The following is a 17913-nucleotide window of genomic DNA, read 5'->3' as shown; positions in this document are numbered from 1 at the left end:
AAGAGGAGATACGATTGTTCGAGCCTCACGACTCGTTTTTATAGTTACCGATTTTCAACAATTATAAAAACGAGCCGCAAGGCTCGAACAATCGTATCTCCACTTCCCAAATTGTCCATTTTTCTGCACAATCTCAGTGTCAATTAGGGAGACATTACTGTATATTGTGAAGATTATTATTTCATGGACTATTTTCTAAAATTCGTTCGGTATACTGCAAATTCTGTCTAATTGTCGCTCGCATTGTGCACAAAATTGGACAATTTGGGAAGAGATGCGATTATTCGTTTTGGTGATCCCAATTTTTAAGTGCAATGTAGCCAAGCATGTTGCATTATGATTTTATTAACTGTTTTCTAAATCTTTAGTCGGATATGTGTTTAACGTGTATTTATATCGAGGACTGTGATGAAATTAATAGTAGCTGATGGTCCAAATGAAAGTAATTGAGGTTTAGACAGCTTTTATTTCTTTTGATTGAAGCTCTGACGAGGTAAATGTCAGAGGTTGTGCAGCTACTAGAGTACGAATAATGGATGGATTACGATATATTTGGCTGTCCTCGACCGCTAGCTTTTGCAAATGGTCCCTTTATAAATAGATCACGTTTATGGCAACGGTGCCAGTAAATATTACTTGATCGTCGATCCGAGAAGTAAAACGATTTCTGAGCGATCGCGAACATTGGATCTTCGATCATAATGTAGTCACAGTTCTGTGATCTGAATATATTTAGTTATTACGTTATTATTATATTTATTATTATTTATATTACTATATTATATTATATTTATTATCACATTTATATTATTATATTATATTATATTTATTATCATTTATATTATTATATTATATTATATTTATTATTATTTACATTATTATTATATTATATTTATTATTATTTATGTTATTATTATATTTAGTTGCTTATCCCGCGGACTCTGATAAGGGATAGTTGCAACATTCTTGTGATAAAGTACTTATGCGGCACTAGGAGCTTCAAGCTGTTTCTTAAAGTATTTATTATTTGGCTTAGCTGGATATTCTGCTGTCTCATCTTGTTTTCAACTATGCTTATCTTAGAATTTCTTTCCCGATCGGAAGAACTTATCTTGCAAGAAAAGCAGAAAGTCGAATTGGTTTGAAACTCTTCCTCGCGGTTTCTATTCAGCTGTCAGAACGTTCATAGATTTTTCATCTCGATTTTATCCGTTTTCAAACTCCAACTGTGACTTAAAATTGTCACTATTCTTGGGGATGGTTGAACCTCGGTCATCAACTCGATAGAAAATTCTCTTATTCTGAACTTTACAAAAAAAGAAACGAATTGTCATGTTATTATTGTACTTGAATATTCCATTTTTTATTGTCTATATTATACATATTTACTGTTATATTATATATAGAAAATATAGTATATGTATATATATTTATTTATTTTTATTTATTTATTATATTTATATTATATTATATATATATTTATTTATTATATTTATATTATATTATATATATATTTATATTTATATTTATATTTATATTATATTATATTATATATATATTTATATTTATATTTATATTTATATTATATTATATTATATATATATTTATATTTATATTTATATTTATATTTATATTTATATTTATATTTATATTTATATTTATATTTATATTTATATTTATATTTATATATTTATATATATTTTTTATTTTTGTAACAACATTTTTTACATAAAACATAAATAATTACAACGATAGATGTTCGATCGATTCAATCGAATATTTTGTACCACGGCCCGCAGAACTTTTTCTCATGACTCGAATTTATTAAAATTAATGCACGGAAACTTTTTTTTCTCGCAAGAGAGACACGAGTTCGTCCATTAAAATCGAAACAGCCGGACTCGCCTCTTCTCAACCAGTTCGCGACCTTGACTCCAAGCCGCAAATTCGATGCTATTACGCGTTCGCTGAAATTTGCCTAATAATACGCCTGCTAGGCAGAAAGGTTCGCATACGTTCGCGTGACGTTTTGTTCGGAGGAAACTCGTTCGTGATGCAGTGCGTCATCCTAGCAGAACTTCTTAAACTCCGAGCCCGGAATAGCGAATGGTTTGTTTGTTGGTCATTGATTACTCTGCATTGCGTAATGTCAGGCGTGTATTAAGCACTGTACCCGGGCTCCTTCGTCGCGCTCAATGCTATCGATATTATCTTTCTTGAGGAAGTTAGGCGGCCGATAATCAGCCGCGCGGGTATCTGTTATTCCCAGAAGCTTCGGACACCTCGTGAACGATTATGGTCACGATGATGTCAATGTTAACACAGACTGCGAGTTCTCATTATTCGCATTCCTGTTGAAACGTGCGAAAAACGAATATTGATTCGACCGATTATTACCATTTTTGAACAATTCTATGATTTTAGAAGTGAACAGATCAAATACGAAACACTGGAAACATTAAAAAGATTACAAAATACTATTGCATCGCTGTAGGATCGGAGATTTTTAAGAAAATTAATAGAATATTTAATTCGAAGAGAATCACAAGAACGCGACAACAAACGCTTTAACACTAGATTTACGGAACCCGTCAAAATGACGGGTCACTAATTGTTTAATCTACGATTATTCATATCGTTAAGATGCATTTCTGAGTTATTTATTCAATTCATAACGTTACTCGCGGCAAATGTTACAATAACGCTTGTGAAAAATCAGAATAAATGTGACTTATCGTTACTTTTACGAACAATTCTTTGATTTTATGTGATGATTTTAGAAGTGAATAGATCAAATACGAAACACTATAAACATTAAAAAGATTACAAAATACTATTGCATCGCTGTAGGATCGGAGATTTTTAAGAAAATTAATAGAATATTTAATTCGAAGAGAATTACAAGAAAACGGCAACAAACGCTTTAACACTAGATTTACGGAACCCGTCAAAATGACGAGTTATTAATTTTTTAATCTACGATTATTCATATCGTTAAGATGCATTTCTGAGTTATTTATTTAATTTATAACGTTACTCGCGGCAAATGTTACAATAACACTTGTTAAAAATCAGAAGAAATGTGTCTTATCGTTACTTTTACGAACAATTCTTTGATTTTATGTGATGATTTTAGAAGTGAATAGATCAAATACGAAACACTATAAACATTAAAAAGATTACAAAATACTATTGCATCGCTGTAGGATCGGAGATTTTTAAGAAAATTAATAGAATATTTAATTCGAAGAGAATTACAAGAACGCGACAACAAACGCTTTAACACTAGATTTACGGAACCCGTCAAAATGACGGGTTATTAATTTTTTAATCTACGATTATTCATATCGTTAAGATGCATTTCTGAGTTATTTATTCAATTTATAACGTTACTCGCGGCAAATGTTACAATAACACTTGTTAAAAATCAGAATAAATGTGTCTTATCGTTATTTTTGTAGACTGATATAAAACATCTGTTTTATATCATTTTTTAACACTCAACGCTAAATTGAATATGCAAACAAACTTTCTACACGGATCTCCGTTCGAGATTCGATCGTTTTCTTTTTTCTACGTTTTCTTTATCCTCCGAATCGCGCAAAACTAAAGTACAAAACGAAGTTCCCGAAAAGCAGTGACGTATCATCGTCGCCAGGATCCCTCGTCCCACTTTCGATTCACGCTTTCACAAACGATCGTCGTTGAAGTGACATCAGTGCAGCGTATCGTGTTCCAGAAGTTGCGAAGTTGTAAGACGATCATGCACGTAACCGCAGAACAGGATGCATCATCGTTCTCTCTTCACATTATCGTGGTTTTCGACGCATAATCGAGCTATCCGAGGAAATTCTTCCTGTCATCGGATCGATTCCCAAGAACATACCCGCCACATTATTGCAAACGTCGCGAACGATCTAATTAACTCCGCAGAGTGATCACGCGCGATCTGTTCATCGCGAGCATCCAAGAGACTAGGCTCGACTTCGCGTGAGCACGTCCGTGAAATCGCGCGAAATCTCGAGTGGAAAACCGTGCGAGATCTCGAGTGAAAAATCGTACGAGATCTCGAGTGAAATCGCGATTGAGAAATCGGGACGAGTTTTGATTCGACGAGTCATCCTATTCGCGTCACGGCGTATTCGAGGCGTGTGCGAGTCATTGTCGCGACGAAACGCACGTTCGGACAAACGATTCCTCGTTGCGATAGCACCAAACATCGGCGACCTTTTCATCTGTCTTAACCTAAATACTTGATCGCCCAACTAAAAAAAAAAGGAGCATCTCGCTATCTGCGAAACCTTCGGATCGCAAGTGACTCTATCGGGCGTCATCGTTATCATCGAAGACACGTGTCCAGGCTTCCCCGAAACCGGCGGCGTTACATAAAGGAACGCCGTCGCCGGCCGATGGGCCCTGTTAGGTGTCTGCGCGCGAATGAGTGGATTGGTGGCTACGGGTTCAAGCCACGGCACAGATCTTCGGCAGTCTCGTAGCCGAGCCAGTTGTTCGGCGACCATGTTGGCATCGCGAGCTCGATGGTTCCACGCGTGCACTCTCGCGCTCCTGGCGTGTTGTTCGGCCGCGGCGAAGGACCCAAGGGACCAAGATCAGAGACTAAAGATCCTAGGAGTCTTCGGGCACCCGGGGAAGAGCCACTTCGACGTGTTCAAGCCCCTGGTGGAAGAGTTGGCGCGGCGGGGTCACGAGTTGACCGTGATCTCCTATTTCCCTAGAAGCGAGAAGGCCAAGGCCGCGGAGCCTCTGGCGAACTATAAGGACATCAGTCTGGTGACCAAGGACCGGGGTGTTTTCGTGAACGTGGTGAATCTGACGGACATCGAGCAGTACAAGAACTTCAAGATGATCGGGAATTTGTACATGCTGGGCAAGATGGCGGAGATGGCTTGCGACGCCGGCTTGAACCATCCTCTTGTGAAGGAGTTCGTGGCTGCGGGGGAGAAGTTCGACCTGGCGATCACGGAGAGCTTCAACACCCATTGCTTCTTCGCGCTGTTCCACCAGCTGGGCGTGCCTTTCATCGAGATGTGCAGCCATCAGCTGATGCCCTGGTTCTACGACGAGCTTGGCTTCTCGAACGAGGCCGCTTACATGCCGACCATGTTCGCGCTGACACCGAGGCCGATGGACTTCCTGCAGAGGATGTGGAACGTGTTCACCGTGGCGATGTCCTACGCCATGGCGAACACTCTTTATCATTGGCGCGATCAGAGGATCGCGGAGAAGGCCTACGGTCAAGGTGTGCCCGATCTGCTGCAGATGAGCAAGAACGTGTCCTTGATGCTGGTGAACACGCATTACTCGATCCACGGCGCCCAGCCGCATCCTCCGAACGTCGTCGAGGTCGGCGGGCTTCATATCCCGAGGAAGGCGAGTCCTCTGCCCGCGGATGTTAAGAAGTTCCTCGACGAGGCCGGGGAAGGCGTCTTGTACTTCAATCTCGGGTCCATGGTCAAGGCGGCCACCATGCCGCCCGAGAAATTGGCCAGCGTGATCAACGTGCTCGCCTCTTTGCCGAGGAAAGTGATCTGGAAGTGGGAGGCCGATGATCTGCCGCAGAAGCCCGGCAACGTTCTCGTGAAGAAGTGGCTTCCGCAGTTCGACATACTGAGTGAGTAAAGGTGTTCGTCGGGACTGTCTTTGCGTGGAGAGTTCCCGGCGGAATGAAAGAGAGACCGGAGGTATCTGGGCCGGGCCAGATCGTGTTACTAAGAGGCTTCTGGGTTTTCATACTTTGACTGCCTTCGCGGACGTTCACCCCTGTCGTTTGCCACTTGGCGACCGTGCAATGGGACAAAACGAGATACGCTCGGGGTTCAGGGACCTTGGAGTGTTGGGAGAAGATCGCGAATAGACCGCGGTTTTTTCGCGTTTCTGGCGACATTCGGTTGCGACGATTTGAAACGGGGAGATTGGGAGAATTGGGGAATGTCGATGCGTTAGTTTTATTGTGATCAAACGGGTGGATGCACTTGCTATTTAGTTTCTATTTCTTGCAATTGACCGAGGCAATTTTTATTTTTCGTGAAAATTCGCAGTCTAATTATGAATTATTCGCGTTTCAGTGGAATTGCAAAGCTTATTTTTTCAAGATTTTGTTCCCTTAGAGAAAATAGCTTTGATTATTGTATAGCGAATGGTATATTTGGGCATATTTCGACCTCTATTTATCTCGTTTCACAGTATTTTTATCAAATAGGTCAAATGACACGTTTTAGAATTTTTAATCACTTTTCTTCAATTTCTCGATTTTTCCTACAATGACGATGATATTAATATTGTAAATATAAGCGTATGCACATAATTGGTAAAGCAGTATTAATTGTATTTTTCAAGTAACTTCCTTCGTGGATATTTTGTTGTATCGAATTTTGCAATCGCTGATTTCATTTTATTATTAATCGTTCATTCATTACGACGAACTGTCTGATGATAATCTTGAAATGCTCGGTCATAATGGACACCAAAGATTGCGTATCATTTAATCGATGCGTACATTACGAATAAATGATTCTCAATTAATTATGCCGGATCAATGTTGAATTTTCTTAATGTTCTATAAATAATTCTTTTCGAACTATGCAACGATTTCACTATAAATCAAAGCGGTTGAATGAAAGGAAAAACTTTCTTTCCAGGCATCACTAATTCATTCGATTAGCATATATGCAAATTAGCATATATGCAAATTAGCACATTTGCTGTTTTCTAGCACATTTTCTAGCACTTTCAGTTGATAGAGCGATTTGTGCGTCGCATATCAGACTTCGCAGTTTGCAAGTGAGACAGCGACAGTCGAAAGATTACGGCATTCTGATTCGGCGTACCTAGGATTACTATTTCAGATATCTCGACAGTTTTCATTTCTTCAGAAAACAAACATCGATACATGGGACTTATTGAAAATGTAAAGAAGATTAATATCGATTCATAGAAAATGATAAAATAGTTTAAAAAATAGCGATAAAATAGTGAAAGTAGAATAAAACCATGAAAAATGATAAAATAATTTAAAAATAGTTGCAGCGCAAATTTCGAAACGAAAATGCTTCGGTTAATATTTACAGGTATCGTTCGACTTTCGCGGAAAACGTCTCGCAAATCATTCAGGTTCTCGTAAAGCGGGGAATTCCAATTTTTCACGGAATTTCTCGACTCTTCCTCGCAGCGAACAGTAGACAATGAGCGAGCAAATGTGCTGTTTGCATATATGCTAATCGCATGAGTCAGTGATGCCTGGGAAGAAAGTTTTTCCTTCTTCCGTTCTGATAATGTTGATCGTAACCGAATGCCGATAAAATTCTAATCGAATCTCGATCAAATTCTAATTGAATCTTGACAAAAATGTAATACTCGATAAAATTATCAGCGTCGTTTATTATCTGTCACGTTCATTGTTACGTGCGTTTCATTGAATCGATTGAATTCCATTTTTCGATAATTTGTCGAAAAATTAATTAGAATCATTTTAAACTACTCTTTGAACGGTGTTGTAACAAAGAATTTTCCAGCTATGAATTTTCGAACAAAGAATTTTTGAACTATGTTATAACAAAGAATTTTCGAACTGTGTTGTAACAAAGAATTTTTGAACCGTGTTGAAGCAAAGAATTTTCGAACTATGTTATAACAAAGAATTTTCGAACTATGTTGTAACAAAGAATTTTCCAGCTATGAATTTTCGAACAAAGAATTTTTGAACTATGTTGTAACAAAGAATTTTCGAGCTATGTTATAACAAAGAATTTTCGAACTATGTTGTAACAAAGAATTTTCGAGCTATGAATTTTCGAACAAAGAATTTTCGAACTGTGTTGTAACAAAGAATTTTCGAACTATGTTATAACAAAGAATTTTCGAACTATGTTGTAACAAAGAATTTTCGAACTGTGTTGTAACAAAGAATTTTCGAACTATGTTATAACAAAGAATTTTTGAACCGCGTCGAAGCAAAGAATTTTCGAACTATGATATAACAAAGAATTTTCGAACTATGTTGTAACAAAGAATTTTCGAGCTATGAATTTTCGAACAAAGAATTTTCGAACTGTGTTGTAACAAAGAATTTTAGAACTATGTTATAACAAAGAATTTTCGAACTATGTTGTAACAAAGAATTTTCGAGCTATGAATTTTCGAACAAAGAATTTTCGAACTGTGTTGTAACAAAGAATTTTAGAACTATGTTATAACAAAGAATTTTCGAACTATGTTACAACAAAGTATTTTCCAACGGTTATATAAAAGTTGCAAAAACTTGTATAACTGGTCCACCGACGACAGGATAATTACAGCTGTTCGCTAGAATGACATAATAATTTTCTAAAACGCGGGAAACAAAAGGGAAATGGAAACGAATATCCCTCGGTCAACAAAGTATTTATATAATAGTATTTTCAAATTCTCGGTTTCCACCGTAAACGCGTAATAATCTGAATTTTCCCGTAAGCCCCGACAAGTCCGCAGATAAAATTTCATTACAGATTGAGCAATTATTGATTTTCCGGCAACGCGCATCTTCTCAAATAATTACACAACGATAATGAAAATCGCTATGCAACAAGCCCGGCCGCCTTTACCCGCGTAATGGAAACCGTAAATGGAAAGAGAGATCTTTCGCCGAGTTGCATTTTAATGAGAATTCTTAATTCTTGTAATTCCTCTCCCAGCGGGGCCGTAAGAAAATGAATTTTCGCTTTCGGGCAAGTGAAATATATCGCTTGTATCTGTTTTAATGGACTCGTTATCAGGCTCCGCACTCGCCGTATATTGCATAACCGGTCGTATTTGTCGGCCAGGGAATGATTCAACGTGATCTCTATTGACAGTGCAAGAAGAGCAGAAGCAGCTGCACACAGCTAACGACACGTTGCTCGGACCACGCGTCCATTCGTGGTCCTTGTTCTCGTAAACAAATCGTTAATTATTCCCACCGTAAACAGGCATCGTATGTCCATTTTGCTATGCAATTTTTCCACATTAACCCCGTAACATGCCGCGATCTCGTATTAACGAGATGCAGCTGCACCAATAAAATATATTCGCTCGTTTTCGGTTCACGTTGCCGTTCGTCCCGCGCGTTTCCGATTTATTTATAGTATTTCTACTCGTGTCATTTATTTACGCTTGCTCTCATGCATCGTTCATTTACACAGCGCTCCTCTCTGTTCCTGTTGTTTTACATTTCCGTCGGTCATTTTATTCCGACACTTTTAACACTAGATTTGCGAATTTACGTCGAAACGATGGCTCACTAATTTGTTTCATTTTCGATCGTAATTCATATCGTAAAGATACGTTTACGAGCTATTTATTCGATCTATATGTTGCTTACGGCAAATCTTATCGATAACACTCGTTAAAAATCAGGATAAACTTCTCATTTAATTAACGTCTCAATTAATAGAAAACAGCTGTTTTTTGTGCTCCGCGAATTTAATTATTAACCGGCGAAGCGCATTAACTTGCAGCGCATTAATTCTGCTTTATAAATTAACGTCAATTTAGCAAACGAGCGGGTTTATCGAAACATAATTGCTGTTATTTTATACTATTTTTATTGTATCAAGGAATAGCGTAATTTCTATTAGCTCGCGCGTTGTTATCGTTCCGATCGCTAAAGAAGGCGACAATTTTTCTGTCGCCTTAACTCTTTGGTGGAGGCACCGTTAAAATTGTTACATTGCGTTCCAAGATAATTTTTATATTATAAAAGTCTGCACGTGAAAAAATCGAGTCGCAAGACTATAAATTTCATATGCATAAAATGCACTTTGTTGTATAAAATGGAAATACCATAAATCAGAAAAATTAATCGAGATTTACAGTTAAAATGGCTTCGAGTGCAACGGGTTAAAATAGGAAGAAAATTCTCGTCAACGACGAATTCAATTCGGCGCCAATGGGTCCCCGCTGCAAAAAAAGGATCCGCGGATCTTCTCGAAAGCTGGCCGCGCTGTTCGCGCAGAATAATGTTCCGTAACGAAACGCGTAATATCGTCATATTGGTATCGCTGGTCGCCGGGATAAAAGGGCACAAAGAAGAACGGAGATCCTCCCCCTCTTCCTCTCCCCGCTTCGGTGCTCGAAATCGAAATTGAAATTCTACTCTTGCGATTGAAATTGATCGAGGCCGGCGGTACCATCGAAAATCGTTGCGAAATGTATCGAAAGCGGATTTCGAGGCCGAAACGGGCTACGAATCGGCGGGCCCGGTATTTGCTATAGCGCGGAGGCGGCGAGCGTCAAATAGTTTAGAAACATTCAAAGCCGCTTTGCATAGTCGAGGAGCTTTCGATACTTCGAAATGATATCGCGGCCGGTGTTGATACGGCAACGTATCCGGTTTCGATCATCGAATAGCACATTATTCTCGGATTGCAAAATCATCCGGAAAGGGAACAATTGCCACTTGATGCGCCTGTCGAATCCAAATTACCGTGATATCGGGCGGTCTTCTGCTTTCTAGCTGAACGCCGATAAGCGGACGCCGTGGAAACGGCGGAAACGGTATAAATATAGGAAACGCGACGAAAAATTGTTCCGCGATGCTCCGTGCTTCGGCTCGACGATTTTAAACGGAAAGATGTTCGCGCGCGTGTCTTGGAAGTAACGTCGAAGTTTGTCGAAGACTCGAGCGTCGATGTTGCGAAGTTCGAGGCGATTAGGATTGCGTTTCCGGAAGCCACGGTTCTTTGCAATTTTGTATAATTTTTGCTCGCCGAAAATCTATAATTTTTCACTGCCAAAAATTGGAATATTGTGTAGCGTTATTCTGCTTCAACGCGTCGCTGCTAGAAATTCTGCATAATTTCCTGCATAATGTTGTTTACGCAACCGCAAACTTTTCGACGATAATTTTATCGCGCAGTTGTCACAATGTTACTCGCGGAATTTGCATCTTACGGGCATGTTTTTCTTGGTTTAGATTATAATGTGGTACGCGTTCGAATATATTTTCGTGCGTCGTTGCTTCTCAACTTGCTTGAACAATGTCCGAACGTCTTCAGACTTCGCTCATGCGACTTGAAAATTCAGTTATTTTGCTTCAGCGCATCGTTGTAATAAATGCAGAATAATTCCCGCAAGCATTGTTTAAACGTCTTTAAACTTCATTCATGTAATCTCAAAATTTTGTTATTCTGTTACAGTGCATCGTTGTGATAAATACTTCATAATATCTGCAAATATTATCCAAACATTTTTAAACTTTGTTCATGCAATCTCAAAATTTCGCACTCTGCTTCAGTGCATCGTTGTAATAAATGCAGGATAATTCCCGCAAACATTGTTTAAACATCTTCAAACTTCGTTCACGTAATTTCAAAATTTCGTTACTATGCACCAGTGCATCGTTGTAATAAATGCAGGACAATTGCCGCAAACATTATCCAAACATCTTCAAACTTCATTCATGCTTCAGTGCATTGTTGTAATAAATGCAGGACAATTTCCGCAAATAAATAGTCCATTAATAGACCAAATAAAATGGTCTAATAAATGTTGCATAATTCCCGCAAATATTATCCAAACATCTTTAAACTTCGTTAATGCAATCTTAATACCAGCGACTTGTATTTTCGGTGCAACAACTTGAGTCTACTTTGACTGCATACAAATCAAATAACAATAAATCAATAAATACATAAAATAATATAAAATATAATACAAAATTTATAATATAAATATAAATGATATAAAATATAATACAAAATATATAATACAAATATAAATAATATAAAATGTAATACAAAATATATAATACAAATATAAATAGTATAAAATATAATACAAAATATATAATACAAATATAAATAATATAAAATGTAATACAAAATATATAATACAAATATAAACAATATAAAATATAATACAAATATAAATAATATAAAATGTAATACAAATATAAATGATATAAAATATAATACAAAATTTATAATACAAATATAAATAATATAAAAATAAATAACAATCGCCCGAACACCTCCTTCGCCGAATATCTGTCGTATCATCGTAACCTCGGTCATTACAACGGTCCAAGTTTCTCTTTGTCCGGGGCGCATTAGTATGGAACGGTCATTAAGTTGATTGACCGGGTCCTTAAGTAGATAATGATCGGTTGATCGCCGGAAGTAGGCTACGGGGGTGAGGTTGTTCTTTGAGGCATGATTCGCCGAGCACGTTCTGAATGCTCGGCCAGGTTCCTTCGAGACAAAGACGTTCTTTCGACGGGTTTCGGGGCTCCGTTGTTTGGCTGTTTGGCCAAGGATAAGACGACAGGACCGCGGGAATTCCCGGCCAGGTAGTTTTGCGAGGCTTTCCAGCCCGCGCTGCCCGGAATCACTTTAATTAGGCAACTCGCTAACGACTCTGCTGGCAACATAAATCACCGTTAAACCTGCCCGAGAAGAAGACTTCATCCTTGCCGGTGGCCTCTCGCAGCCTCCGACCTTCTTTGGCGACAATTTGGTAGTTGGTAGCTTAGTAGTCGGACTCGTGGAATCGATTGCGCTGTGCCGGCCACTGCAAATTGCAGGGAAACGTCTCATAACTTCGAGTTGCACCGTGGAAACCGATGTTGTCTTCGCTTCGCGATTACGGGGCTGTTATTAAAGGGAAACGCCGGGGTTACACTTGTCAGCGAAGTATACTGCGTGAGATAACAGTTGCAATAGTTTATTGAATTTCCATGCTTCTTTTGAGTTCAATTTTTTGATTGTTCGAAACAATGTCAGGGGGAAAAGAATATTTCATTTGACTTGAATTTCTTAATTAAACGATCTCAAGGGAAAATAATATTCTATTTAACTTGAATTTTTTTTTATTTGACTTAGAGGGGAATAATATTTTAATTGACTTGAATTTTTTGATTGTATGAAGCAATGTCAGAGGGAAACAATATTTTATTTGATTTCAATTTTTATTTGACTTAGAGGGGAATAATATTTTATTTGACTTGAATTTTTTGATTGTATGAAACAATGTCAGAGGGAAACAATATTTTATTTGATTTGAATTTTTTGATCGTATAAAACAATGTGAGAAAGCAACAGTATTTTATTTGATTTCAATTTTTTGATTGTATGGAACAATGTCAAAGGGAAACAATATCTTATTCGACTTGAATTTTTTGATCGTATAAAACAATGTCAGAGAGGAACAATATTTTATTTGACTTCGATTTTTTAATCGCAAGGGAACAATATTTTATTTAACTTGAATTTTTTGATTGCATGAAAAATTTTTCGAATTTTTCACGCCTAAACGATTGCACATAAATTGATAAAATTTCTACTATCTATAGACAACGCGTCGAAGGATTTACATAAAAATGGTCAGATCGCAAAGTCGACTTTTTAGCGAAGCATAAATTTTTCAAATAGAAAACCGACGTGCCTAATCGCTGGATTGCGTCAACAATCAGAATCGCTACGATATAATAATAAAATCTTGCGCCAATTATGGCGTGTGCAAACCAGTTCCGAAGATTTCGAGCAACATTAAAAATAATGTTAAACGTTTAAAATCTGAACGTTGCGTGTGCGCGGGTGTGTCAGCATTTCTAATGTCATTTGCGAGTGATATATCGTGCATGTCGATGCAACGCGTGTCTCGCATTATCAGACAAGTGTGCATCGATTGCTGCTAATAGTAGCTAATAAGTGTTTCAAATTGCACGACCATAACCGCGTGACGGATAATGACAATGAATAACAGTTTGCATACATTGCGAAATTCCGGTTTTTCAGTATCGTTCCATGTAACACGTAGCGCGGGCGTGCGATGACTCGCTCTTTTTCCTTGTTTGCTTGCTCCTGGTATTATTTGTTAAGAGTTCGAACATTGTTTGAGACGCACTCGCCTCAGAAAATTTCCTCTTGTCCGAGATTTGTGTGCGTGTGTGTGTGTGTGCACGTTCGATTAAAGAGGATAACTCTGCGGTGTGTTGATACAACGCTATTGGATAGCAATCAATCGACGTCAAACAATGTCTGTCGTATCTCGTAAAAGTAGAGCAATTTTTCTTTTACAAACCGAAGCAATTAATAAGTGGAACAAACAATCGTGTCGAGCGAGAATTTTAAATTGAGGGAACGACTAGTAGATAAGAATAGATGTTGTTAATAGTAGATTTACCGAAGATTTAAAACAACGTTTAAATAATAAATTAGAGTTTGTAGAGGTTTAATGTTAAATATCGAATATGTTTCTCAATGTACATACTTTCTCGTATTCAGAAAATATGTAAATTTCTTAAATGCATATAAATTCTCAGCCTATTGGTAAGATATATAAATATACATATAATGTAATATATATAAAATCTAGAAATTAATAATATAAATATAAAATATAGTACAGTATATATATATAATATAAAATATATAGTAACTAATAAATATAAAATATAGTAGCATAATAAATATAAAATATAGTAGTATAATGAATATAAAAAACAGTAGAGTAATAAATATGAAATATATATATAAGTCAGTATCATCCAAATAAATTTACAAATAGTATGCATGTACGTTTTTAACACTAAAACTACCGAGCCCTAAACGCGACTAATGTCTATTGTTTTATAACAATGCCAAGACTGAATTTATTTAAAACGCGCACGATTTATATTTTAATATATTCTTCGTTAAAGAAGTGCAGCTAAAAATTTCTCGCACGAATATTTTTAGAATATCAAAAACCGTAAAAGTTACAAATTTTCACTGGTAATTCTAGCGTTAAAAATGACCAGCATTATTTTCTCAAAAATTTTAACAGTCTACCAGAGTACGATTGCAATGAAAATCGATCATGGCAGCCAAGAATCAACCTTATCAAACCTCCGCAAACCCCATAAATGCATAAAAATCGTCGGACCATCCTGCCATTAGGCTCACGAATTGCACATAATCGAAGGCACTCCTCATCATTTCAATTATGCCTGTCGCCATCGTGTCCAAAAACGTCGCCGGTTCACCAAAGAATTGACAATTCGAACAACAATTTACAATTAATCCCGAAACCGAGTCGCACACGATTTCCCCGAAGCAATGGCATCGAGTTGGAGCTCGCGCGGGCTGCTTTTCCGAGCCGCCTCCTCGGTGGCCAGATAATCTAGCTAGAAACTGCCGGTAACTCGACCGGAGGGGAGGCTGGGATCGATCGCTTTAATTTGATTATCTTGTCCCGTGACTGCTGTGTCCTGGTCCCGGTTCCATGGATCCCTTATAGCCACCGGCTACTACTATAGCCACCTCCTCGGTCTTCGTGGCCTCGATAAGATCGGGGCCGCGTTCTGCCCCGAGTATTTTACATACTTCGCACGCTTCGGACGGCCCACGCGAAAAGGTGCACGACGTCGAACAGCTGATCGTAACTCGCCGCGCCAACGTTCTCTTCTTCTTTTTGCGAAACCGTGGAAATCGTTGATTCGCGCTACTCGACTGGCACCGTGGAACCTTTACGGTTGCTTCTATCTTGATGGGGAAATCCGTGACCTTTCACCTTGCAGCTTCTTCCTTTGTTCGGACGGTGCTTGTTCTATATATTCGTATATTTCTGTTCTTTATTATTTGTGATATAGAAATACACTTCTGTTTTTATATTCGTTTATTATTTTATTTATTTTTATATTTTTTCGTTGAATATATTTCTATTTTCTATTATTTATAATGTCGAAATATACTTCTATTTTTATATTCTTTCATTAAATATATTTCTGTTTTCTATTATTTATAATATAGAAATATACTTGTATTTTTATATTCGTTTATTTTATTTTATTTATTTTTATATTCTTTCGTTAAATATATTTCTGTTTTATATTATTTATAATATAGAAATATTATCCATTATAGAAATATTATTATATTATTTATAATATGGAATATAATAGAATAATAATAGAAAATGGAATTATATTTAATAAAAGAATATAAAAATAAATACGATAATAAGAGAATATAAAAATAGGAGTATATTTCTATATTATAAATAATAGAAAATAGAAATATATTTAATAAAAAAATATAAAAATGGAAGTATATATTCTCTTATATTCTCTTATTATTTTATTTATTTTTATATTCTTCTATTAAATATATTTCTATTTTCTATTATTTATAATATATAAATATACAAATACCATAGTCCAAGTTTCTTTTTTCAAATATACAGGGTGTCTCAGCTAAAAGAGGCTACCTCCAGTGCTGCGATCAATAATCAAAGTAACGTTTACATTTTTACCGAGCACTTGAACAAAAATCAAAATCGAAACTGCATTTACATACTTCCATTTCCTATTATCTCCAACGAAAGAAGTATACAAACACGATGTTTGATTCTCGTTTAAATACCGGTAAAAATGCGGAAGTCGCCTCGTGCCGGAAATTATTCGCGGCGCAGCGAGTTGGCTCGTTAGTCGCGCGACTAATATTTGCGCGACGGAGCAAGGAGCCCGGAAGACGGAAGATCGATCTGCCGCATTTTTCGCGAAAGAATTTGAATAGAGCCCGTCGTCGGCCTGTGTGGATCGAATAAACGGGGCCCCCGGACGTCGGTTTGATAAATCGGCGCTGACTCTCCTTGATCACAGAGCGCCGCCATCGTTCCATTCACGACATGTTTGCAATCGATTCTGTCAATTCGCATACGATCCGCTAATGTAATTGATTTTAGAGGCAACGATATCGGGGATGGAACTACCCGGATGGGCCGGAGGGGGCCGGAGGGGGCGCGTGTTGACACGCAATGCCCTCGAGTATCGCGTTTAACGGCGGAAAAGGTGGGCGCGGGGGCGCCCGCGGGGAGAGAGATCGCGTTACCTCTTCGGATAAAAGCGAAATCATTCTGCACACCGGGTCCACTTTGTTCCGGCCGGCCTCCATTAAGGAATAGGATCGACCTTTTTTTGCTACTTTCGCGGGGTCTATTAGATCAGGCCGGGGGTCCGACGAGACGGTAGCATGCTAACGCCGCGCGCGCGAGCACGCTCCGAGGCATCGCCTCGAGGCGAAATTTCGAATGGGGGGAGGGATCGATCGCGATTCAATTTGCCCCGCGGATTTGCCGGATCGGCATCAACCACCCGCGACGCTTCGAATTAACCGGAACATGATTGTCTACTTTGCCATTGGATTAACGGCTTACGACGCTGTCTTCGCGCGACTTGCCGGATCTCCCGAAAACGTGGCCGTCGCGGAGATGGCCTGCAGAAATTCGCGCGTTTTTTTCTGTCTCGAACGAGAACATCGCGCAATTCTTTGCACTAGGTCGTAGGGCTGGTAACGTAATTAGGCATTACTCGGACTATTTGGAAGAAATATTCAATTAGGATAATTAGCTGAATGAATTTCTTCTAGTCGGGCATTTTGTTCGAATTAGAAATAAAGAATTGAACGATACTGATGGAATATTTTCGACTCATTGAAATGTTTCAAGACTGGAATTAATATTTATGTATATTTGTATATATGTATAATATATTTAATATATAAATATATATTATATATAATATATACATTTATTTATATATTAAATATATTGTTTGATATATTAAAAGTATTATATTCCATATATTAAATACACACACATTATATATTATATAATATATTTATATATTAAATACAATATAATATAATATTATATATTAATTATAATATATGTATATTTATGTATTGTATGTTGAATGAATATTTATATACTATACACTGAACGAATATTTGTATAATAATCAATGATATTAATAATATTAATCAATACCATGATTATTGTAGAGATTAAAATTGCTTAATAAAAAATGACAGAAATACGATGATGCATTTTCTCTTTTTAATATTTTCAACGTATTCCAGTCGCAACAGAAATTGTACAAAGTTTATATCAATCTTATAA

The 17913-nt window shown here is 37.4% G+C and overlaps 1 protein-coding gene across 1 annotated transcript in view; it reads left to right on the top strand.

Annotated features, from left to right (window-relative positions):
* The window catches only part of LOC117220621 (uncharacterized), a 59477-nt gene that overhangs the window by 6915 nt on the left and 34649 nt on the right, over window positions 1–17913 (top strand). The window contains exon 3 of the mRNA XM_076519440.1: window positions 4392–5632. Within this exon, the coding sequence (XP_076375555.1) occupies window positions 4392–5632 (1241 nt within the window). The remainder of the gene's footprint in view (window positions 1–4391; window positions 5633–17913) is intronic.

The sequence above is a fragment of the Megalopta genalis genome, chromosome 2 (genome assembly GCF_051020955.1).
Source record: "Megalopta genalis isolate 19385.01 chromosome 2, iyMegGena1_principal, whole genome shotgun sequence".
NCBI classification, from domain to species: domain Eukaryota; kingdom Metazoa; phylum Arthropoda; class Insecta; order Hymenoptera; family Halictidae; genus Megalopta; species Megalopta genalis.
Note: the sequence above shows the minus strand (reverse complement) of the source record. Positions and strands in the feature narration are given on the sequence as shown.